A 23469-nucleotide genomic window follows, 5' to 3' on the forward strand; every position below is an offset into this window, starting at 1 on the left:
GAGGTGGAATGCCGAAGCTCATGCTAATGACCATTTTGCTTTCTGCTTTGGCAAGAGATATTGTCGTTGCAGTGTGCCTCTGTGCAGGCAAAGGAAGCACGACGATCGAAATAGCCGCTCAGCTATGCTGCCACTCACACTCCGCTCCACTCCATTTTCTTTTCTTCAAGGGATGAGCAAGCTCGACTCAACTGTCGTACTACCTCGAAAGGTTGGACGAGTGTATGCAAAAGTGACGAAGGAATATATGTGCGCAAAAAAAGAATGTCACGAAAAGCAAAAGTACTCGTTCCAAGCCAACAGGCTCTCGGGCGAAAGGATAGTACGCATGCAGATTTGGCAACATTGAAATCACACAAAGGAAGAGGTATGGGAAGCAACCGCGTTTATTTGTTTCTCGAGCCCTAAGATCTCATCTCCGGCGAGCGGTTGACCGATGAGCTTGCTCTCTCATGCAGCAAGACCCGAGCCGAGATTCGATTTCTCAATAACGCCGTCCATTATACTTCTCCCACTGATGACGCCAGTGCTGCAAATCACAATCTTCTTCCTTTGTCCAGACTCGGCCATTTTCCGCCCAATGAACCTCAGGGCCGCGATCTCCGTGAAAGTGATACCACCAAGAAACATTACGAAGATGGTCTTCCAACCCGCTGCGCCAGCGAGAGCCGCCTTGGCTTTGGCCGCCTTTTCGTCTGTGGCTTTCTGTGCAAGACTGAAGGTCGGACCTCGAGCTGATTTCAAAATGTCCTCGAATCCTGTCCAACCTGTACTGGTAGGCGTCAAAGGTAGTGGTGACTTGTGGAGAGCTTGAAGGTATTGTTTCTGCAGGATGCATTGCACCATCCTGATGCTTAGCGGCGCGTAGCCTGAATACACATAGGCGACGTCCTCAGGGTCTTGCTCGTTGTACTCATCGATGATAAGCCGAAGCTCTTTGCGCAGATACGCGTAGTTTGTCTTGGTGCCTTTCTCGGACTGGGCTGCCCCACCACCCACAGGCAGGAGGAGCGCCGATGCGGAAGAACGTGGTTGGAGCAATTCCATCTTTTCAAGCGCGTCGAGGGTGATGAGATGCTGGAAACCATACGCGTGGAGGATTTGGCGTCGAAATGAGTCTAGATCTTTGGGCCGGAGACCGCCGGAAATGGTAGACTCTAGACATAAAAGGCGTAGAATGGTGCTGAGCGGCGCATCCCGGGCGATGAGCTCCTCTATCGTGTCATGCTGATATATTGGATCGGTACCGGCTGCTATGTTCTGTTGGATCTCGAGCTCCCGGTTGAATGTGTCGGACCGGGTGTGTTTGGTCATATCATCGGCAAGATTGGTATGGACGGCAAGAGACTGATGTTCTTGCTGGAAGCCCGGGAGTTTGTTCACAAATTCGCGCAGCTCATTGACGCCACGCGCGCTGTGACGCCCTTCGTAGTCAGACTCGAGTCGTCGGGCGATTTTGTTGAGATGTGGCCCAATCAGAGCAAAGTTGGAAGATCGCAGCTGTTCAAATAAGGGGTCAGACGAGTCGAGTTGAATCTTGCGTTTGAGACCTTGACGGACGGCTGGAGGTGGTGATGTCGACGAGGACCCGGTGTTGGTTCGCTGCTGAGGGACCGCGCCTATGATTGATGAATCGACTTCGGCCCGGTTGTGCTTGATTCCAATCAGCTCATCGATTAATCCTTCGTAAGTCAACTGTGTCAGGAGGGGGGTGGCAAAATCGACATCACGATCAATGATAATGAGTTGCTCGATGGTCGTACTTGGCATGTTCGTGTACTGTGTCGCGGCTTCGTCGGCGTCGAGTTCTTTTCGTCCACGAAGTAGCAGGTTGGCCAGCTTTCGGGCATTATCACCTTTCCCCAAGATACGCGGAAACAGGCCATGTCTTTGCTGGATTTGCATCAGAGCTCTTGAAGCAAGGTACAGTGATGATGAATCATTTCTCTACAGAGAGGTTAGAGTTGATGCCACTTCTGCGCATAGGTAACTCAAATACCAGATATAAATCGTGAAAAGCCCCTTCCATCTCCATCGACAACATGTCGTCTTCCAGCGGTAGGAAATAAAGTGGTAGTTCCGAAATATTGACATCGCCTAGTACGCCTTCGTCCTCAAGGATTTTGTTGGATACTAGCGTTCTCCTTGGTACCCAGATAACGGAGATTTCATGTTCGACCGTGCCGTTTCTTTGAAGTTTCTTGATCTGTTCTTGAACAGAGAGATATGACTGTCAGCATTCCATGAATCATTCACAAACAATAGGTAAAAAAAGATGCGCTGAATCGAGAAATGCCGCTTCCAGGATCGGATAGATATTGATGTTGGGAGCTAGACTGACAGCGAGGAATGGAGAAGGGAGTCCGCGCATTCTCTTTTAAGTCCCGTAGTTGGATGGACTCCAGGGAGCTAGCTTACCTGCTACGGCTTGGACCAAAGGTGCCTTCTCGCCGTGCACAAGGTACACGATGTTCCTCTGGGAGGAGTCGGTGTTGCCATTTTCGAGTTCGAAGACCTTGTCTACGCCATAGTCCTTGAGCGTAGGAAACTGGATAAAGAGGCTCAACAAGCCTGTCAAGTCCCTCCCGATGACCAAGTTCTTCTTTCCCCGAACCTGAGGTAGCTGTTAGCCAGGACATACGGAACAAAATGCATCATTGATGTCTGTCTCGTACGCCTTCAAGCAATTCTAGAAGATCCTTTCTGGCTTTGGTCTTGATGTGTTCGGCTTCTTCGTCAATGACGGGGGCCATCAGCCCTAGCTCCTAATTTGATCTCTATTGTCGATGTGTCAGATGTGGAATGCAAACGGAGTCGAGTAGGCAGCGGTTAATATCTCGTTCACCAAACAGACTGCAACTCGAGCTGGTGACGCCAAGACGTGAGATGATTGGTTGAACGTCGGTCGACTCGTTCTAGAAGCCGAGGGAGGAGGAGGCTCGGAGGCTTCACTGCATTGCACCGCCCCGTCAGCCACGTCCCTGCGTTTCAGCTCGACATCCTTCAATACTCTCCCAAGATTACCGCCTCAAAAGCAGTCTTCTTGGGAGGACAAATCTAGACATACTCTACAGTTCTTCATTCCTTGTTGTTTTCCAGGCTTCGTTCTCAAAAATGGGCAAATTCAGTCTCAAGAAAGGCGACAACGATGAAGACTCCGGCAGACTCGCCCTGTTCGGTTCCCGTTCAAAGTCCAAATCTCCTGCTCCTCCCTCAAACAATCCCTACGCACAGCCTGCCATCCCTCCAGATCCGTACACACAGGCAAAGATGAGTGCTGGCATTGTGCCTCCGCAAGGTGAGGCACGTCCGGGCTCGAATCCAAGGGCTGGCTACCGTCCGGGTCCAGGGCCTCAAGGGAGTTACTCTGGTCTACCAGGCCCTGGTCAACAGAGGCCGTCACATGGTGGGGGAAATCCATATGCCGGGAATCAACCAAGCAATTACGGTGATAACAAGACTGGCCCTCCTCAAGGAGGTTATGGTGGCAGTGGTGGAGGCTATGGCCCCGAGAAGTTTGGCAATCAAAATGGCTATGGAGGCGCTGCCAATGGAGGTAATCCCTATGCCAGCATACAGCAAACCAGTGGCACATCACGCGAAGGCGGCTACGGGGGACTTGGCTCGTCCAGTCTCTACGAGAACGATTCCAGCCGTGATGAACTATTTGGAGGCGCCCAACAACGTATGCAGCAGAAACAACCACAGCCAGGCGGACCTCCTGACTATCAGTACAACAACGCCAATGAAGGTGGCGATCGAAGCTTTGGGGCATACGGTGACCGTCAACTCACGGCTGAAGAGGAGGAGGAGGAGGACATTCAGGCAACTAAGCAGGAGATTAAGTTCATGAAACAGCAGGATGTGGCTTCCACCAGAAATGCTCTGCGAGTTGCTGCCCAGGCTGAGGAGATGGGCCGCAACACCCTTGCTAGGCTTGGAGCACAGGGCGAAAGAATGCACAACACAGACCGAAATCTTGACATTGGAAACAACCACATCAATATCGCCGAAGACAAGACCAAGGAATTGAAGACGTTGAACAGAAGTATGTTCGCAGTGCATGTCAACAATCCTTTTACCGCAAAGGAAAGACGCACCCGACGGGATGAGCAGATCATGGACCGGCACCATGCCGAAAGAGAAGCTCGTGAGGCTACTCGTGAAGCTGCCTTCAGGAGCACACAACGGATGAACCAGAATTTCAAAGGCTTGGAAGACACCCCAGGGGGACCCCAAGCCAAGCAAAGCCTGGCAGAACGAGCCAAATATCAATTCGAGGCTGACAGTGAGGATGATGCCATGGAGGGTGAAATTGATCGAAATCTTGACGACCTCACTGGCGCAGCCAGGCGTCTCAATTTGTTGGCGCGTGCCACAGGAGAGGAGGTTGAACAACAGAACCAACTGATTCAAAATATTGCAGAAAAGGTGAGTGTGTCACACATCGCCACTCTGGCTCTTGCTAACCATGCCGCAGAGCGACCGCTTCGACGATCGCCTACACTTCCAAACCGAACGATTGAAGAGAATTCGATAGGCATTGCTGTCCGTTCTTTCAAGTGTACACCCACTTGGAAGCCACTGGCGCCAGAGGACCACTGGCATGAAAGGCAGAATCTCGTCGTGTCATGTTAAATTCCGTGTGCAGCCTCGTCCAATGTTGTGGGTCCTCGACAGAGCAGGAGCCTTGTTGATCTGGACAAATAGATCAGCCTGTCCCTGTGCAACGATCAACACTCCGACTGCTCATCGACGTCCATCACCTCGGGAACAATGTTTTGAGGTTCGGGTCGTCGTGCGGCAGGCGCCATGACATCCTGATAATTACCCCGGTTGATCTCACTGGAAGTGACAGCTTTGGAAATACTTGGAAGTGCCTGGGATACAGGTTGGGCCGGCTGAGAGTGCCGTTTGCTCACATATTTTGTGGATCGAAACTTCAGCCTGACGGGCTGGCTGTTTGGATGGCACAACCAGCCTTCATGGATACACAAGGGCAATTTCAGGGGGGCGTTGACGGTTCCTATGGAGTAGAATTTGACTCGAGACAGTATGGGGCGGAATTTGTCACGGCAGGATTGCTAAGCGCAGCGTCTTTGGACTACGGAGTACTGGACTTGGGAATATGATTGTGGGCGTTCTGTTCAAGGCCATTTCTTACTCGAAATTCCGGTCTTCTCATGCCAGGCTTTCACGCTGTCCAATTTCTTTTTCTTTCGATCTGACGCAGTCAAAGTAACTTGCACACTGGTGGTGGCAGCAGGACGTCGCGAAAATAAGCAATTGCGGTTGCTGCGAGTTTCAAGACCGATAGTGCTTTGGTTGACGGTCAGTGCGCAGACGACTATTCGCTTAGCCTGATGTGATGGAAATTGTCCTAGCGAGTTTTCTCCTACGAGACTAAATCTCACAGACCCTCAGAAGTCCCGCGCTTTACTGAACACAGTACAGTAGGAAACGAAAAAAAGGGGAGCATGCGCGCAATCGCATAGAGGAGGCCGGACAATAACCAGAATGGCGCGCCCGGATCTGCAAAGATCGTCGATGGCTCGATGGGAAAGAATGGGGAAGCTTCGAAGACGCAGTCCTTTCGCAGAGTCCAATTTCACAAGAGGCGATGCCTTCAAGCCTAGCCTTTGCAAGGGAATCAGGAATCAGCAGCTGAGCAGACCCAGACATGGCTCCAAACAGATTGGTCACATCTGGTCACTTTTGCACTTTTTTCGGTGTGCAAAACACATCGTCATTGAATGAGCATTGAATCAGATATCTTTGGTATTCGACTCGCTGTCAGTACGATGGAGGAGAAAGTGAGTTTGGCGACCTTTGATCCAACCTTGGGCTTCCGTGATGATTCCACTTCACCTCCCACAGCTGGTAGAGCATTCACGCATTGTAGGCAGCCTGAGCTTTGAGTTCCGCCTTGCATCAAGAGCCCAAAGCGCCGACAAACTCAAAAGACAGAGCCAAAACAGCCGGAAGCAGTTTGAGCTTCCAGCATCAAGCTCAAACGAGAAACGCCACCAACAACGCTGTATCGTCAAGGCCTAAAAGCACGAAAAACTAGAAAGCGCTGATGGTATGGAGCCAATTTCAACTCCCCAGCGGAGAAAGTGCTCATTTATTCAACTCTGCCAGATCGGGATAAAAGGTTGACCTAAACTGCTCCGCACCGCGTACGTTAGCTCCAGTCATCTTGGGCCGTCTTGCGTGCTTGCGCAAAACGCAAAGGCTCACCAGGCCAAAGGGCGGCAGGACCTCCAGTCCTTGGTTCTTGAGTGCTAACTGTAGAGCTTGGATCACAGAGTCCGGTCACTTCGGCAGCCGCAATGATTGCATCAGCCTAAGGAGCGTGGTATATGTCTCCTGCGAGTGCGTTTCCTCTGCCATGGTCAACAACGACCGTGAGTACCGGGTTTGGACAAAGATCTGGTTACGAAGTACTCGTGCTCGCACTGCGGTATTCCACTGCTGAAGGGACAAAGTATCACAGTACGAGTAACGAGCCTCATGGGGTACCATGGAATCATATCTTCGGGCGAATAAGAAGGAGATGCCTTACACCAACAGAGGTCCGCATGACGTCGACGGCTCTGTAGCAGCGGAAAAAGAACACGAAGCACAGGCAAATAATGGGTTGGTGGCGCGCCTGCTGTCCGTTGATTGCCCTGGACAAGTTGTGACGGGTCTCAACTTTCAAGCAGGGCAGACACTGGCAGGGCATCTGCTGATCTGGGCTTGACGCCACCCGAGCGCCAACGGAGCCCACTGCAAGCATCCTTGAGCAGAATCTTCCGAGCCGATAACTCTGGCTTCGTTTCAGAATTGGACTCCACTGCCTTCAACAGAGCTACTTGCAGATTGGCGATGGCGTTGCTGGTGGAGTAGCCGGAGAATCCTGTGAGCATAGCGCAGGCAGGAAGTGACCGAAGTTGATTGTCTTGATTCAGTCGGGAGATAATAAAAGAAATTGAGGCTGGGATGGTGAATACTGAGTGCGTCAGTGAAGTCAAGACAACTAATGAGAATGGTCACATATTGAAGACCCTGCGTCGGATATCAGACCGGCTTTCCCTGAGCCCTGGAGTAGTCTGCAGGGTCTTCGGTCGACCTGGTGAAGGGTTGTGTAACCCTGTACGAGTAGTGCCTGGTGCATCGTTGGGTACCCTCGTAGGAGGTGTTCCAGAAAGGAGGCTGAGCAGTACGCGAGCCAGATCAGCGATCAAATCACAGTAACCGGAGTCACAAGGTACCGGGAATGGTGGGCTCCAGCGCTAAGTATTCCCAGTATCCTCTGGATTGAAACTAAGGTGAGTTGAAGGGTCGCTTTCGTCTATGCTTCTAATCTTGAACAAGGACATTTTACTGGCAGGGAAGGTGCATCCATGGAGGTGGCAAAAAAGGCAGCTGGAAGTTCTGCATGAATCCCTAGGTAAGGTGAGTGGTACACAGAAGGTGGTCGCATCACTTTGAAACTCATCGCTGCAGATGCAACGGTGAGTATCTGCGAGGGAAAACCCGAAGCAACGGGCGGGATCAGCGCCCTTTCTTCCCCAGCTTGATAGACAGATCAGCGTCGATCTGGACAACACCAAGATATTGCTTGCATGCTGCTTTGCAGACCAGGCTGGATGGGCTTCTCATGAGCAGTGTCGGGAGTCTACCACAGCATCGAAATTGTTGCACGCCCAAGAGGTCTGAACGGGCCTTTACCATACTAAGTGACAAGAGGGGATTCTCGGATGTCGGCACACACATACCTGACTAGCTGATACTGTTGCTGTCGTGGGCATTTGAGGACTGACTCGTAAGGGATTTGTTTGTGGAGACAGTTTGCCAATGAGTACATAGTATTTTGTGCTAAGGATGCTGCATCTCAGCTTCTGGTTAGGCTAGGAGCGTAGGGCAGTCCGTCAAAGTACTATCTGTCTAGAGGATGAAAAGAGATGACAAGCCGCTTGTCAAATGTTAGTTGTGTTCGCTATTCGCTATGGCTGAAGTTAGCAAGTCAACAAAGAGGGCGCCCTCCTAAGGTTCGAGGGGGAAAAGCGGCCGCGTCAGTGGCGTTTGGCACCTTGTACTTCTAGCGGCCTAGGAATGCCTAGGGCACGCACAGGGCAGCAGTTACAGGGAACAAGCGAAACCCCTGTAAGCCACAAAATTGGAGGGCACGGGGTCGATTGGATACTCGGTCGCGCTGGAGAACCGTACTATAGTAATTGTCCGGTGGCTTCGAAGCTTGCTTCATGAGTCAAGAAAACTTTACGGAGTACCCTGGCTACTGTTCTATCATCGTACAGTACCATAGTAGTACTGTTCTACTTGGTGTGTCCCTTGGACCCTTTTTGAGGCTGTGAGAAATCGAAGCGACTTTCGTTTGGGACCCTGATTTGAGTCATCACAAAAGGTGGCTACGTAGGAGTATAACGAGAAGACAAGGGCAAGTACTGTTTATTTCTGTGATTGGTAGGCCTTTCAAGCCACTTATTGCTTCTTCATCTGCACCTGCAATCTTTTGTATCTGCGCGCACACCGCCTGTTGACGGAACATACCCAGGGTATGCATCATCCACTCCAGTGCACGTACGGTAGAGGTTGGGTGGTAACTCTGTATCGGCCTGAGAGTCTCTTGCCTCATCCAAACCCTCTCTCCCAGTACCTAACAGAAACCTTGTCGTAGTTCCCTCCACATTATCTCTAGTACTCTACCACAGTATTTGCACCAAGTATCCTCTCTCTGAAACTATACTTCCTTCACTATCAACTCCAGAAGGACCGGTCACTTTCCGTCAATCAGAATACTGCTTGGCGACATTTAATGGGCGACCTCTCACTGCTCAGACAAGAGACCCAGTGGACAAGCCAACAAGCGCAACAACGGGGTGGCTGCCGACGCCTGCAGTGAGACGAATGACACAAGCCGCCACTCAAGCCCCCAGTGGCCCCCCATCAATGCCCGCAGATGTCATCGTGCCAATAAGCCTGTGCCGCTGCAATTCTTTGTGCTCCATCCCGTTCGTCTTCTGTTTTCTCTAACACGGCCGGCAGTCTCCATCACAAAGAAAACGCCTCCATCTTTCAATCTGGCATCAAGACGGGTGGGTATCCACTCCCTCATCTACCCACTTCCGAATCAGCAACCCTGTCGCCCGTCCCTAAGCCTCATCCAGGGTCCCTCACTTCTCGCCGATGCTGAGACCAACCTCCATCACACAGAGCCCAGTCACCCAGTCCAACGCTAGCCTTACTGACTCCGGACCAGGCTCCTGACAAGAATCCCTGCCCTGGTTTCTTGCCTCCACCGAAATCATCAACTCCGGCCTGGCGCAGGGTATCCCTCCAGTCAACCTCTCCTTTACCCTCTCCACTACGAACGCCATCCAACTGCCATCTCGAGCTAAGAGCACCCTGCATTAACAAGAGCCCAAGGGCAGTCCGAGTCGTGAGGGTGATGATGCCGGTCAATCAGGGTTCTCGACAGTGCAAAGGGTCACTCCCACCGACGTAACTTTACAGATGCAAGCACTGGCACTGTCTTGCAAGCTTCCGTGCTGTTCAAAACAAACTTATCTACCCTCACATTCCCCACACATTGCGCGAACGGACCTGATCCTTTCATACTTCAAGACACAGTTCATCTACTCAGCATTCCTGCCTGCCTGAAAGACAGGTCACCTCTGAGAAACATCCATTGACTCGAGAGATAAAGAGCGAATCACACTTGACCACTATTCACAACACCCGAGATTAGAGAAAGATCCCATCAGATCTTTTATCTGACCACGACCGTTGAAACTCAACTGCTTCCATTTGGCTTTCCAACCTTCCTACAACAGCCAATCCTGTCGATCTGCCGTTCGCCGAACTGGTTTGAGGATTGCGCATCACCGCAGCAGAAAGGCTACGACTGTCTGCTATCAAAAGTCAAAGGGGCACTGCTCATTCCGCTATCGACGACTCCAGCAAAAGATCATCACCGATCGTCTGTGGATCTCTCATTGGCAGTTGCCGGCTCCAGGCTCTCCACACGATATCCTACATAACACTCGCCGATCCCCTCGGTCAGAGTTGGATCGTCTTACACGTTCCAGGAACCAGTATTCAGCTGGCCCTTCTATTGCTACCAAGTTCGATATCTTGCCTTGAGCGAGGTCAACACATAACGTGGCCCTTCACCTCGAAGCCTTTCGATTATACTCTGCCCTCAGAACACCGCCCCCATGACGATGGTCATTGACAACCAAGTTCGACAATACGGCGGCATGGGTTACGACCACATGTATCCCAGCATGCATACGACGCCGCAGTTCAGTGACCCGTGGTCGCATCAGACCAGCACGTCCAACACCTCCTTTCCTGGTCTGTCCAAGACGGATAGTTCCAGGTCTACCATGTCAATGCCGTATTCACACATGCCACCTGTCTCTGGCTCCATGGCTCAAGGTAGCGACTACTCTAACACTGGATATTCTGGCACGGATGTACTAAATTTTCCTCAAGACATCCCACGCTCGACCTATGGCGAGCAGTCTTATCCTTCTGCATCTACGGCGACGACGACGTCGTCGTACGCTCCATCATACTCTTCCATAAGCTATGCACAATCTCTTGCTCAACAACAGCAGCAGCAACAACAACACAGAAAAATGTCCGAGTAAGTGGACTCGTACACCTAAGATGATCTTCGCCTGGTCTAACTATGTTGTTCTAGTGTCGATAACTCTCGCGCTGCGACGGCCAGCTTCGGTGAGCTGGACGCCTCTAGAGGCATGCTGGCGCTCAGCCACCAAAACCTTCAGGACTTGACGCCCCGCAACATCTACGAAGCCCGGACTCAAAGAGCCTCGACGGACGCATATGGTTTTCCGCAGACTGCCTCTGCTCACTCGTCGATCTCGAATGAGTCGGGTCGCGGCTATCCGTATTATGCGCCGAGCTCAGTTGGCTCCGTTGCCGACTCTGCCACAGATTATAGCTCAGCTGCCTCAGACGCAGGTTATGAGTCAATGGCGGCGTCGCGAACACTTCCACGACCGACGCAATTGCTCGGAGCTCCGCTTGTACCTCCAGCCCCTCAGTCTATGATGGGCCAATTTTCCTCCAAGATGTCGGCCAATACCCAGAAGAAGCACAAATGCAAGGTTTGCGACAAACGTTTCACTAGACCGAGTTCGCTCCAAACGCACATGTACAGCCACACAGGCGAGAAGCCGTTCGCCTGCGATGTTGAAGGCTGTGGTCGTCATTTTTCCGTCGTCTCCAACCTGCGCCGCCACAAGAAGGTGCACAAGGGCGACAGCACGTCGACTACCAGCCACTCAGATACCGAGGAGTAATTGTCTGGTTGTCCAAAAATGGTTTCAAAAGCAGTTTGCTGGCCATCTCAATAGGCCAATCCTCAGGCACTCTTGGACAGTGCCTTGGGCGGTTTTTTTGCTGATGATACAACATTTTTGAGCGCTCACGCTTCGGGGCAGCGTGGGGCTCGTGTACAACAGGGGGTTAGAAAGGGCAGCAGACGGAAAAAGCCCGGTGCTTGCCGCACCGACACCGGCATCAGAAATTGCCACTCTATTCGATTCACGACACTCGCTATTTCTATCTATATTGTTTATTGTGACGACTTGATACCCAGCGATGACGGTTCCTATCATGAATGATTTCTGCTTTTCCGCATGGTGAGCCCCGGAAGCTCATGGCAGCGAAGCAGCGGGCCAGGAAAGAGTAGGGTCAGCGTCGGAGTCCAACGAGTTTGCTATGGTACTTCATGGCCGGCGAGGACTGGGGAAGCGTGGGAGGACTGTGATTCAAGTGGGTTTACGTTGATACCAAACTGTGTTTGACGTGCGGGATGTCTAGAAGTCCCAACTGCACGATTGGGTGATATGAGGTATAGTGTGCCGGGGTCGGAATTTGTGACTGCGGCGCATTGAGTAAGAGCCTCTACATGAATGAGAAATATGTGTGCAAATAACGTCTTCTCACGGCTCCCATGATATTCTGTGTCTCGTGTTCCTTGTGAATTGTTTGGCTGAGCCCAATTGCTGCATGGCACCCAGCAAGGGAAGAAATAGGTGCCATGCCTGTAGGGTGCCTGGTACGGGTGATGTTTGGGGAATCGTCTCACGTGCGATGAAAGAAGTGGAAGAAACAGCCATGACATCATCTACGGCAGACCCCATTTCATCATACCTGGTAACTCGTGCGTGCTCGTATTTACTAGTGACTCGTACCCCTGGTGGGCTGTACGGTGGACTATACGGAGGACTGCACTGGAACTACGTAGGCGCAGTTTGTTTGTCATTGACCACATCGAGAGTCGAGAGTCGACAGTCGCGAATCCGTCATGACTGCCTCAATCTTCCATCATTTCCTCGCTACCTTTGTCTCATTTTCCACTTCTACACTACTACGTATATGATGATGTCGTATCACTTCTGACAAGTCCCCAAACCTGACCCTTGCTTGATTTACTGGCCGGCGGGACGCTGGCATCCCCGACGTGTCACGAACTAATGTCGCAACCTGGGACATTGAGCTCGGATGCGCCGCTGCGTCAGTGGCGTTTCCTACGAGCTGTGATTGCTACAATTTGTATCCCCACCCGCCCTCCATCTCATCTTGTGCCGAGCGCACCGACCAGGGTGCGACTCCAGTTCCGTTATCCCTTTCGTGTTTCGAGAGTCCGATTCGCACGTCAAGTCATCATTGACGAGCTAGCATTCCTTTCAGAAAACGACCTTCTCATCCCTTTGACATCCGTTGCGTTTGGCGCCAGCAGCAGGGCCCCGGCAATCACACGACCGGACACGACCTTCTCTAGGCAAAACGATGTAATCTCACATCAAGTGCACACGCATTGCCTGATTCGGCACACCAACTATTTGCCCACCTGCTGCAAAGTGCACAAAAAGTGTTAGCTGCTCAGCTCCTAAATTTGTGGTGAGGCGTCCAAACTCGGACCATGACGAATTTCCAGCCATGTCCGCTCTAGTAGGGTTGATACGAGTATGCCCCATGAATATCTCTTTGGATTTCAAGGCATTCAAAACGACATATCCACCCGGACGTCAATGCGGCGGCACGATGACATATGTCTCTTCAGGCCTGACCTCGCTACCGAGGCACACAAGGTAAGGCTCAACCAAACGAGTTCTAGAGAGTCGTGATGCGGCTGGTTGCCAGGAAACATTTGACTGACGCTTCGGACTTCGGTGTATCTTGTAGCGCGCTAGCATCACACCTTGTTCGATGCTAAGGCCCTTGCGGTCGGCGCCTGACTGATGAAAGGTATGAAAGCTGCTTGGTGTGAGCGTTGAAGCGCTCCAGATTGGGACAAGTCGGTGGCCACAACCACATTGATGAGTCCTGAAGCTCCTCGTGCCTCATGCGGAACGCTCCACGTTTACTGGCCATGGGGTTTGCCATATGATGGACACCTTCTTGCTCTTCTCGACCCGCTGTGCTCGAAAGCTCACTGTTGATTATACCCTGCGTACTGCTTGCATTGAGGTCCCGGGATGGATAGGTTCGGCGTCAAGGCGGTTTGTGGAGCATATTGGCAGTGACATTGAACATTTCCCGACGCCGCCACGAAGCTGTCATTATACGATTGAACACTTCAAGTTTCAGGTCTTGATGTGTGTCACGGAATGCTGTCTTCTGCACAAGTACTCCGTACCATCTCTGTGACAGCCAGGGGGTGGTTGGGGTGGATTATGTAGTTGCTCGGACTTATCCTCTGAGGTAGAGCCTTCTTTTGCTCATGCAATCCGAGTGTGTCCTTGGAACACTGTTTCGGCACTGTGGTAGTGCCGGCTGCAAGTTGTTCGCAGTATTTTCTCTATGAAGGTGGGTGCTTCATTGTTCTTATGGTAAATTGGTCTGTTATCATGAGCCGCCCATCTTGAGCTTCGAATGTTTGCTCCATTGCTCCATTGCTCCCAGCAATCAGTTGAGTGCAGACAGCTGAATCAAGAGGCATCATTGCTTCTGACTCTGCTGCTGAAATGCCTTCTGCCGCTCTGCCTCGTCGTCACGCTCCTCGTCCGCCAAATCGCTGCGGCATCGATACTTGCATTCCCAGAGGACCACCAAATAAGTCGAACGTGGCCAAATCGGTCGAAGTTGAGGGTTGCGCATCAGGATCAGCGAGCAGCACAGAACTTGGTGGAGCGAGCGTATAGATCTCGCCGTCCTGGCTCTCCTCGGTTTGTTCCATGACGCTGTCCATCATCTGCACATCATCCAGGTTCCGTGGCGTGCTTTCTCTAGTAAAGCGATCCTTGTCGGTCGAGCTTTCATCTTCTCCTTCACACTGGTTTGTTGCCTGCGTAAGACCTGGAGTATCTTCCCACCGGCAAGCTAATGACCTAGCCAGGATCTCGTCACATAGTGCCTTCTGCGGGTCCGTCGCCAGAAAATCCTCCACTCGATTGTTGATAGGGTTGGGCTGGTCGGGGTTTTGATGCAAAGGACACTTGCGGCTCGCTGAAATGGCCTGCACAGTTCGCAAAAGAATCAGTCACTGAACTTGCCAAATTGGCATTTTTTTGGGTTTTAGAGAAAGGGGAGGAGGCTGCAATTACCTGCTGGGTGTTGTTCCGCATACAGGCCGGACATATCAAGCCGTCAGGACACTTGCCGCACGGGACCACAAATTGATAATGAATGCAGATGCCCAGACTGCGGCACCGCTGCTTGCATGGGAACTGGACAAAGAGGATACATGGAGGCACGCGCTGCAGAGAGAGCTGTCGAGTTTCGGCAAGATCGGGACGTTTGATCGCGAGTGGAGGCAGGAAAGAGATCTCTTCGGGCTTTGGCGTGAAGAAGCGATGGCCTCTGGGGTACTCTGTGCTGTGGACGAAGAACTGCCCGATCTCTCGAGCCTCGGACGGTGGTTGCGGGCATTCCGTTTGCTGCGCCTTTGTCTGGACAAAACCTGCCGTGGAAGATACGGCTGCCGAAGGTCGTCCATATGGATTTGTGAGGGGCTGCTCTCTGATATGGGCAGGTTCGGTCGAGAGATATTGGCTCGTCGGAACGTGTTGGCCAGGAAGTCGGATGGCGCCGTTGATCGTGGAGGGAGGAGTCGTGTCGAACCTACTCTCCGCGAGGGTTTGACGGTGCGGCATGCCCTGTGTGCTAAGCCCAAGACACTGCCGCTTCATGGTTGCAAAAGCTAGAACAAAGTGACGGGGGTGACGATGGGATGGGATGTTCCAACGAGGCCTCGAGAGGGCAAGTTGCCAGAGTCATGCCAGAACCAAACGAAAGATTGCTCGGGTCTTCCAGTGAGTGCCACGGGAAGTATTTATACCCTTTCTTCGCCCCTTGTGCCAGTGAAACCAGGCTATCGCTGACGCGGATTGTCACGCTCCAGTGTATGGAATGAGACTGCGAACATATCCGCAGCCTGCATTGAATTCGAGATATCTTTTGGCCTACAAACGAGCGAACGGAAACGGACAGTGATGCCGTTCACTTGCGATCAGGAAAGAAGGCAAGGAACACAATACAGGCACTGGTGCGAGGTTCGAGGAACGCCACTGTACCTATGTAGGATACCTTAGTGACAGGGCCAAACGGGAAAGAAGGAACAGGGGCATAGAAGGGAAGAGAGGGAAGAGTCAGCGGGCGACGACCCAGTCATAAGCCTCAACCCAGATCTGTATTCCCGACCAGAAGCCATCGAAGCAGAAGCACAATTTACCATTTCCCAGAGCCGGAATTCGCACCCAGACAGAGTATTGCCCCATGTCGCCGTCTTGGTTTGGCAGGCAGGGAATCAAGGGCCGCCGCCGCACGCTTGGAGGACCCGAAGATCTCCCGTCACAACTTGGCTTCAAGGGGAACTTGTAGCGGAAATGGAATGAATGTCCAGCGCCCTCGATTGCGGTTTCATTTTCACCTGCAGGCGTCGGAGAAAACGGTACCTCCGATCCGATCCAGCCGGGGGAGTGATTTGCGAAGTGGGTTGCTTGAATGTGCCGCGGCAGGCCGAGACCGGGACAGGGAATGGAAAAATGGAAATGGGAATGGAGAGATCTCTTGGGTGCGTTTTGGATTAAAGTGCCCAGACAGGTGCGCGTGATGGGACGGCGAGAATTGGTCTGCATTGAATGGTAGCCTACGGCGTTGGCAGACAGGATAGACCGAGGAATGGCGGAGGTTTGTGTTGCTGCGGCGTTCGGGGTCTGGGTTTGAGACAGGCCAGCGGAGTGGAGGGGGAACGGAGCAGGTATATGGTGCAGCACATTGTGACCTGGGACGGAGTAGATGTGGATCGTAGAGGACTTGATTGTGGGATGGAGGGAAAGAAAGAAAATATGGAGAGGGATGAGAACCGCCGCGAGAGATTTTTTTGGTTCTTTTGGTGGTGGCCATGGTCGTCGGCGGCGGCGCCTGGCCGCCTGGCCGCCAGGGAACATGATCAGCAATCTTGGGACATAGTCCACAAGTCGTTGTTCAGCCAGTCTTCCGCGGAGCCGAATGTGTTATCCACGGTTGCAGGAGCGGTACCAGTGCTGATGAAATAACGATCCAGTTCATCCTAGGCCAAGGTCAGCTCGCACCAGACACGCCTCCATGACACACGCGTACCCAATCGATATTCCCAGGCTCAGCAAACATATCCGGGACCTGCAGGCCTGCACGAGAAGTCGAACTTTGAAGCGGAGCGCAAGAAGTCATATTCGAGTCGGGGACCGACTCGGAACGTCCATTCGCACACGATGATGACCCCGGTACACCACCATACTTGGTCATTATACCAGACTCGGGCCGGATCTTGGCTAGCATCGCGGCCAGTGCCTCGCTGGCCTTGAGGGCCTCCGCCGACTCTGCGCTGTATTCCTTCCAAATGTAGTAAGAGGTCTCCAACGCTTTGAGCATTTCGTCACGACGGTCGCGGCCCCAGATTGAGAGATCGCTTGACTTGTTGGTCGACTTGGTGGCGGTGGTGGTGGACAGGTGGATGTCCAGGCATATCAGCATGGCGGCCAGAAGCCAGTCATTTTTCGTGAATGACAGCATCGTGCCTCTGAGGCCAGCGAGGCGCCCGCCAGGCTTGCTCTCGTGATGTCGGACGTTCTGGTACTCGAGCATTGTCATGGCGGCGTCGATGCATGCTTTCCGCGAGTAGATGGAGTGCTCGTCGAATCTGGCGGCCACCATGCCTTTCCGATGGAGGATGCAGAACCCGGTCAAGCAGATCTGATCGACTGCGTAGCGGCGCATGATGACATACGCGGGATCAATGAGAGCCTCTTCGATCGGGCGGACCTGGTAATATGCAGGTACGCCGGCTCGTGCCGTACGGAGCTGGGCATCTAGGTTGTGGACTGCTTCCTTGGGGACATGGACGTCTTGCAAGTGGGTGGCGATGCGGCCCAGTAATTCGATGACAGGAGCCTTTGCCAGATAGAAGGCCACGTTGGTCGTGCCGTCTATGGGCCGACTTTCTGGAAGCACCTTTGTGTCTTCGTCGAAATCGTCTTCGCGAAGGTTCTTGGGCATGCCGGTGTCGGATTGTCCGTAAGGGATCATCGATGGGAGACCCATTTGGAAGGAGAGCAGGATGTCACCATGGACGATGCACAGCCACAGACGACGGCGTGTCTCGGCCTCGAAGGGGGATAGGTTGCTGAAATGGCGCGGATCCCGGTGCAGGTTGATCATCAATGCTACGCGGACGATGGTGCCGGTCAGGATGTAGAAGTTGGCTTGAGGGTCTAGGGACTGGAAGTATTCTGCCTCGAGATGCGTGAGCATGCCCTGCAACAGATGGATGTCGGCCTTTGCGTAGTCTTCCAATGTGAGACATTCAAGCGCACAGTGTCTGAAGTTTGCCACCGTCTCGTCCATGTCGAGGACAGGCTGCGAAGCGTTGCTTCGAAGCTGGCTGGACACTTGCGCCGAGAGTTGGAGCATCGAGAAAAGAAGCCCCAGCCAGGGTACCGAGACGGCGGTTGGATTCTTCCAGAATTGGTGGTACTGAGAGAATATGTCAGTGGCTCGAGCACCTGCCAGGGGTGGATGGTCTATACCTCTCGCTGGAACTGCTTAGGATGAATCACAGCTGGAAAAATCCGTCAGTTTGGGGGGTGCTTTGATGCGGGTGTTTTGCTCGGTCACTCACGTCTGAAAAACGCCAGCATTTCAAAATACTTTGCAATGAGCCTGTCGACCTGAGATCGTTCGGGCAAGCATGAGAGCAAGGCACCTATGTTTTGCCGGTGGTTGACTCCGTATATGACATCCCAGACCTTGGGCGAGGGCCTTGCGATTTGCAGTTTGTCAATGTCGTGTTTCAGGGACTCGTCGTTTTCTTCAAAGTAATCCCTAATCCCGGTGATCTTGGTGTTGGTCAGCTGGAGCGGAAGGAAACATATGACATGATGCAGAGGGTGGGATGGTCCACGGATCACGCACGTCTTCTAATATGGCTTCCCATTTCGTCGTTGAATCATTTTGTTGCTGGAGGTGTTCCGGGGACAATTTCTCCTGCTCCGTCGATTGCACATTTTCGGAGCCGCCGCCTTGGATAATACTTTGGGTTGTTGTATCATTCTTCTCGGACAGCTCCAGAAAGACCGTCTGCAGGCGATTGATGCGCTCTTTCACCTTGGTCGATTTCGTTGAGGTACGTTTGGCAAAGTCCGGATAGGTGCAGGTTTGATGTGCTTCTCTCCTGGCACAGTTCTCGCATGGTCTTCCTCGATTGCATTTCAACCTATTCTGCCCATCAGCCCATCCTCGAGTTGACGTGGTTGGCTGAAAAGCTAGCGAAAGCTATTCGGATCACTGACTTCCGTTGTCTGCAAGGTGTACAGGAAAGCTGACGACGATTCCTCGTGCCGGCCAACGAGGCTTCAGCCAGAAGTGTCCGAAGATCCGGGTTAAGGCGCGACGGGTCCAACGACGTTTCCATCTTGGCGAGAAGCACAGCGTCTTAACGGCGTGGGCTAACAAAGTCCCAGAGGACAAAACAGCACAGAAGAGACACAATCGATGGTGCTGATGTCGCCTTTGAGTTATACTTATCAAGGACGAATGTTGGGATCCACGTCCGTGGTCTCGCGAGGGCCTTAAGGCTATCCTGCTTATGTAACCAAACAAGAATTGCTTGCCGCCTGGAGGAGTCACAGGAGTCCATTAAAAGGGTCAAAGCGTCTTTGGCACTCAGTAGTCAGTACGTATATAAAAGTCTTGTGATACGGGAACTTCTCAACAGGTCTACAAGCGTTTCGGTCTTATCTTGTGAATACGGTAAATGTTACCACTAACGGTACTATTTCATCTCTTCGACTTCAAGTCCCTCACTACTCCACGAACCGCTCGAGCAATATCATGCCGCCCGTCATAAAGAGGATACACGACGACGGCGAAAATGGCACCGAAATGCCAGATGATGGCCATGCTGACCCAGCCGCCGAAAAAGCTCTTCGTGAAGATCCAGTCTCGGTATAGAGGCAGAGGCCAAAGGACGATGGTGACCAGGACGTTGATGACAAAGTAGATGCTGGCGATTTTGAACCACTTTTTGATATGTCGGAGTGTGTGCTCGTCGAAAGGGTGAACCACTTCGTCGAGCGAGACTCGAGCATTGTGTTGGGTAGGTGGTGGACTTGGTGTTGGGCCACTCTCCGCTCCACTGGTGAAGAAGGCTCCTTTTTCGGGGATGTTGTCCGGCTCGAGCGTCGCATTTACGGCTTCGCTGCTGGGTAGTTTGGACTGCAAAGAGCTGTTCGGTTGGCTTTCGTCCTCGATAAGGTCGATTCTGAGGAACTCGCGCCAGTCAAATTGGCTCGGCCAGACCAAGGAGATGATGACAGAGTAGAGCGCGGGACTGAAAAAAGAGGTGATGGCGCCGTAAAGGCCCGGCAACTGAGCCTGAGTAGTTTGAATGTTGATTGCACCTGACCACACCCATGATAGGGAAAGCCAAATTGCCATGCCCGACATAAGCCCAAGGATGGGACTGAGGATGGCCGCCAACTTTGTTTGTCTAGACCAGAGGAGCGTTAAGATCATGGGAAGGATGCCAGGACATGCAACGATGGGCCGGAAGTAGGTGGACCAGTTGTTTGTTGCCCCAGCGTACTCGAGCATGATAGCAAAGCCAGCCATAAAGCAGCCGTGGAAGACAACTCCCCAATGGCTCACCTGGAGGGTCTTGCGGTCCGACGCACGAGGGTCGACGTAGGTGCGAAAAAAGTCGAGAGAGATGATACTGCTGACAGCTATCATAGACGAACTAACTGTACTCGTGATGGCCATGAAGATGAGTACAAGTAGACCGGCAGTGGCACCAGGGCCAAGCAGAGACCTGAGCACGTATGGCATCACGAGACCGGAATTCACCTGAGTCGTTGTGAGAGTATTGGGATAGTCGAACCAGACAGGAGTCTTTTCGATTGCCCGGGCGCTCAAACCGATGATGGTACCGGTGCACCAGGGGATGGCAAGGATGACGACAGATACAAGGTCGTATGCTGGAACGACCGATTGCACTTCCGAAGCGAATGATTTCTGCCAGAAGGCCGTATCCATGAGCACAAGTGCAAGGTTGCCGAACTTCAGCACGAGGCCGAACAGGAGCGCTGTACCCCAGATTAGTAGAATTCCTGCATGTGACATGACTGATGACGACTTACAGCTCCTGGATTTCATGGTCAAAAGTGAGCCTTCGTAGTTGCCAGGAATATAAACATTCGTGGCTTTTACTTTCTCGTACAAGCCCGAGAGACCGCCAATGTGCTCATTGGTCAAGACCGCCAGAGAGAACTGGAGAGACGTCAGCAGCTGTCTTGACAGAGTAAAGGACTCGTGCTGCAAGGCACAGCCTCATGGAAACGGAGATATTTACGTAGATTAGAAGGATCAGAGCAATGGTGGTATGCAAGAAATCGGTCAAGAAGGTCGCTTTAAGGCCGCCAACTGCGGTATATGTGACGACTTTGAAAGTAAATGTCAGCGTCTGCATGCACCATAGACCATAGACCGACTTACCTCCAGCAGGAATGAGGATACATGCAGCGATAACATGCATGCCAGTCATCCCAGTCACCAGCTGAGAACCTGCGAGGATCATGCTGCCGCAGCCAAAAATGTTGTTGACCAAGTTTAGGAGGATGAACAGCCAGTGCGCATATTTCCCGTATCGCAATTTGATGATCTCAAGCGAGGTATGCGCGTACGGTACGCGGAGCTTTGCCACGATACCGAGCACTGCCATGAGCGCAATCTGGAAGGATAGCCCACTTGCCCACCAGATTGGTAGAGCAATACCCCACTTGTACGTGTAGGCGGCTGAGAAGACACTTTCATTGATCCACATCCTATATCAATCCATCATGGTCAACACATATACTTCAGGTCACTGCCCTCGAACTTACCAACTCGAGAAGACCGCTGAAGCCGTCAATCCAGTCCCAACAGAACGATTTGCGACCATGAACATCTCGGAATGATCGCTGTCCTCCGCCAGGTACCTCTTCTGTATGCGAACAGCCGCCATGATAATGAGGCAGAACAGCACCGAAAGGCCAATGATAACGCCATAGCCGTCGGCCTGGGTGAGAAGTTGCACAGCCATCTTGGGGATTACAGGAGAAATACCACCGAAAGAGTGAGTTGGGAAGACATATTCCTACCGGGTGCATCTTCGAGGTACTTATACCACGATATACCATGGCGTCCACCATGCAGAAGTCGCGCCTCCAAAAAGGCGACATGTGGAATCCTCAATCGTAGCGCTGATACTTACGGAGTACCGCCGTACCACATGCCTTTGTGTAATGACTAGCAAGGTGAAATTCTCTGATAGTTGAGCATGAGGCCATTTTATTCGCTGACATACCTATATGAAGGGAAATCGCGTGCTCACGTGGTGGGGAAGCACGATTGCGTTATGCGGCTTTCGCAGCACGCCATGAGACGTTGAAGCGAACAGCTTGATAGACCCTTTCTGCATGTGGCGAGTCGATCAAAGACTTTCACCACGTTGCCACGGTGTTTGACGATGTTCGATCAATTGCTGTAAGGAATCGACCTCGGTTCCTATTTCCGAGTCTGATGGGTTGCGAATCAATTCCCTCAGTCGACTCTTATCGAGCCCTTCGGAGCTCATACCGTATCGTGCCGGTTCAATGGTCTCGATACAATCGTACACAGTGCCTCGCTGTGAAGTGCGTGGTGTTGCTTTGTTATGTACGCCGTGCTTCGGCTGTCAGACTGGACCACACTCGTACCGAGGACCAGGTGGCCAAGAAGTATCTCAGGAGTCGTGTCGCATCTCCAGGCACCTTGCCACAGAACTTATCATTAAGGGCCTTTGATGTTGGAATAGTGACAGGTTTCCGTGGTCAATATCATTGATGAATGAGGCCACTACCTAGGGGGGGAGATGACATTCGAGAAGGCATCGAGCATACGTAACAAACATGCCAAGGAGCTCTGCCAGACATAAATTCACGTGACGAACTAGAGGTCACGTGGAACGGTGTCTAGCGAGGCTAGCAAGGCTAGCAAGGCTACCTTAGGCTCCTGGGACGCTCTGGTCTCTTCCCCCCTGGACACTTTCAAGCTGTAGGACTCTAATGCGTAGAGAACTGATTGATTGTCATGTCATGGCTAGAGAGAGAGAAATCTATGAAACAATGACAGAAATCCAACTAGGCAGCCGATTGGTGGGTAGCGCCAAGAGTGAGGCTAGGCAGCCATCCAGGCAACACTCACGTGACTGGGCAACTGCCCTGTCGCCAACACCCCCCCATCGCTCTGGCGCGTAAACACCTAATCCCTATTGGTTCAACGCTATAAACAAATTCTACCGTTTCCTATATTAATTTGGCCTATCAGCTCAGTAACTTTTTACACCTTTACACACTTTTTGCTAATTTCCCTTAAAAATATTAAATATCGTAACGCTATCTAGTGCTCGTAAAAACACTCTCTCTGATGCTAATTTTAAGCGCTCTAATTAGTCGAGAAAATTAGTACATAGTTTTAAAAAACTCGTCGGATTTAGCCTTTTCAGCCTTAGTTGCGCTTCTATGTAGACTACGCCCTTTTACCTACGCTCTCTTTCTCTATAAGGATAGCGGCGGTATACGCGTAAAAACCTATAATTCCTAGTCCGTAGGAGCGCTATTCCTTTATCCTCTTAGGATATCTTGTAGTCGTCGTATTCCTAGTTATCGTCGAAATCTCTCGAACTTAGGCTATACTAGTAGTTTCGTTATACTATTAGCTACTATATCGTCTATCCGGATATACTTAAAAGCGACTATTTCGTTAGCGACCTTCTCTTTTATATAGTGATACTAAAACTCGATATAACGAGTCTTTAGCTATATTAAACCTTACGCTATCGTAATAGTACTAGTACTATCCCTATAGATAAACGTTAGATAGCCCTTCTAGAATCTACTTAATTCGAGTATAAATTATCGTAAATAG

General features: G+C 51.8%; 6 protein-coding genes across 9 annotated transcripts; 2 read left to right on the plus strand and 4 right to left on the minus strand.

Annotated features, from left to right (window-relative positions):
• Positions 1–370: 370 nt before the first annotated feature.
• PV05_05273 lies at positions 371–2814 on the minus strand. 2 transcript variants are annotated; one of them, XM_013461759.1, is made up of 4 exons: positions 2676–2814; positions 2419–2614; positions 2000–2211; positions 371–1947 (listed from the first exon to the last, which is right to left on the minus strand). In XM_013461759.1, exons 1-4 carry the CDS (start codon positions 2751–2753, stop codon positions 451–453), a joined length of 1983 nt encoding a protein of 660 aa, XP_013317213.1. In that variant the 5' UTR covers positions 2754–2814; the 3' UTR covers positions 371–450. The 2 variants fall into 2 exon arrangements, with proteins under 2 accessions (XP_013317213.1, XP_013317214.1); XM_013461760.1 differs by lacking the exons at positions 2419–2614; positions 2676–2814 and having other exon boundaries at positions 2000–2243.
• A 153-nt stretch (positions 2815–2967) lies between these two features.
• PV05_05274 (uncharacterized protein) lies at positions 2968–5214 on the plus strand. The gene is made up of 2 exons (XM_013461761.1): positions 2968–4431; positions 4481–5214. The coding sequence occupies exons 1-2, from the start codon at positions 3115–3117 to the stop codon at positions 4538–4540; spliced, it is 1377 nt and encodes a 458-aa protein (XP_013317215.1). The 5' UTR covers positions 2968–3114; the 3' UTR covers positions 4541–5214.
• A 4050-nt stretch (positions 5215–9264) lies between these two features.
• PV05_05275 lies at positions 9265–11977 on the plus strand. Of its 2 annotated transcripts, XM_013461763.1 has the most exons (3): positions 9265–10446; positions 10504–10657; positions 10715–11977. In XM_013461763.1, the coding sequence occupies exons 1-3, from the start codon at positions 10224–10226 to the stop codon at positions 11337–11339; spliced, it is 1002 nt and encodes a 333-aa protein (XP_013317217.1). In that variant the 5' UTR covers positions 9265–10223; the 3' UTR covers positions 11340–11977. The 2 variants fall into 2 exon arrangements, with proteins under 2 accessions (XP_013317217.1, XP_013317216.1); XM_013461762.1 differs by having other exon boundaries at positions 9265–10657.
• A 2061-nt stretch (positions 11978–14038) lies between these two features.
• On the minus strand, positions 14039–15176 carry PV05_05276 (uncharacterized protein; the record flags this gene model as incomplete). The annotated part of the gene is made up of 2 exons (XM_013461764.1): positions 14039–14503; positions 14592–15176. 2 exons carry the CDS (start codon positions 15174–15176, stop codon positions 14039–14041), a joined length of 1050 nt encoding a protein of 349 aa, XP_013317218.1.
• A 1100-nt stretch (positions 15177–16276) lies between these two features.
• Positions 16277–19051, minus strand: PV05_05277. 2 transcript variants are annotated; one of them, XM_013461765.1, is made up of 6 exons: positions 18816–19051; positions 18439–18739; positions 18146–18362; positions 18054–18085; positions 16609–18000; positions 16277–16558 (listed from the first exon to the last, which is right to left on the minus strand). In XM_013461765.1, the coding sequence occupies exons 1-6, from the start codon at positions 18935–18937 to the stop codon at positions 16439–16441; spliced, it is 2184 nt and encodes a 727-aa protein (XP_013317219.1). In that variant the 5' UTR covers positions 18938–19051; the 3' UTR covers positions 16277–16438. The 2 variants fall into 2 exon arrangements, with proteins under 2 accessions (XP_013317219.1, XP_013317220.1); XM_013461766.1 differs by having other exon boundaries at positions 18439–19051.
• A 133-nt stretch (positions 19052–19184) lies between these two features.
• On the minus strand, positions 19185–22372 carry PV05_05278 (uncharacterized protein). The gene is made up of 5 exons (XM_013461767.1): positions 21405–22372; positions 21019–21347; positions 20876–20964; positions 20664–20793; positions 19185–20609 (listed from the first exon to the last, which is right to left on the minus strand). Exons 1-5 carry the CDS (start codon positions 21602–21604, stop codon positions 19303–19305), a joined length of 2055 nt encoding a protein of 684 aa, XP_013317221.1. The 5' UTR covers positions 21605–22372; the 3' UTR covers positions 19185–19302.
• Positions 22373–23469: the final 1097 nt, after the last annotated feature.

The sequence above is a fragment of the Exophiala xenobiotica genome (genome assembly GCF_000835505.1).
Source record: "Exophiala xenobiotica strain CBS 118157 unplaced genomic scaffold supercont1.3, whole genome shotgun sequence".
NCBI classification, from domain to species: domain Eukaryota; kingdom Fungi; phylum Ascomycota; class Eurotiomycetes; order Chaetothyriales; family Herpotrichiellaceae; genus Exophiala; species Exophiala xenobiotica.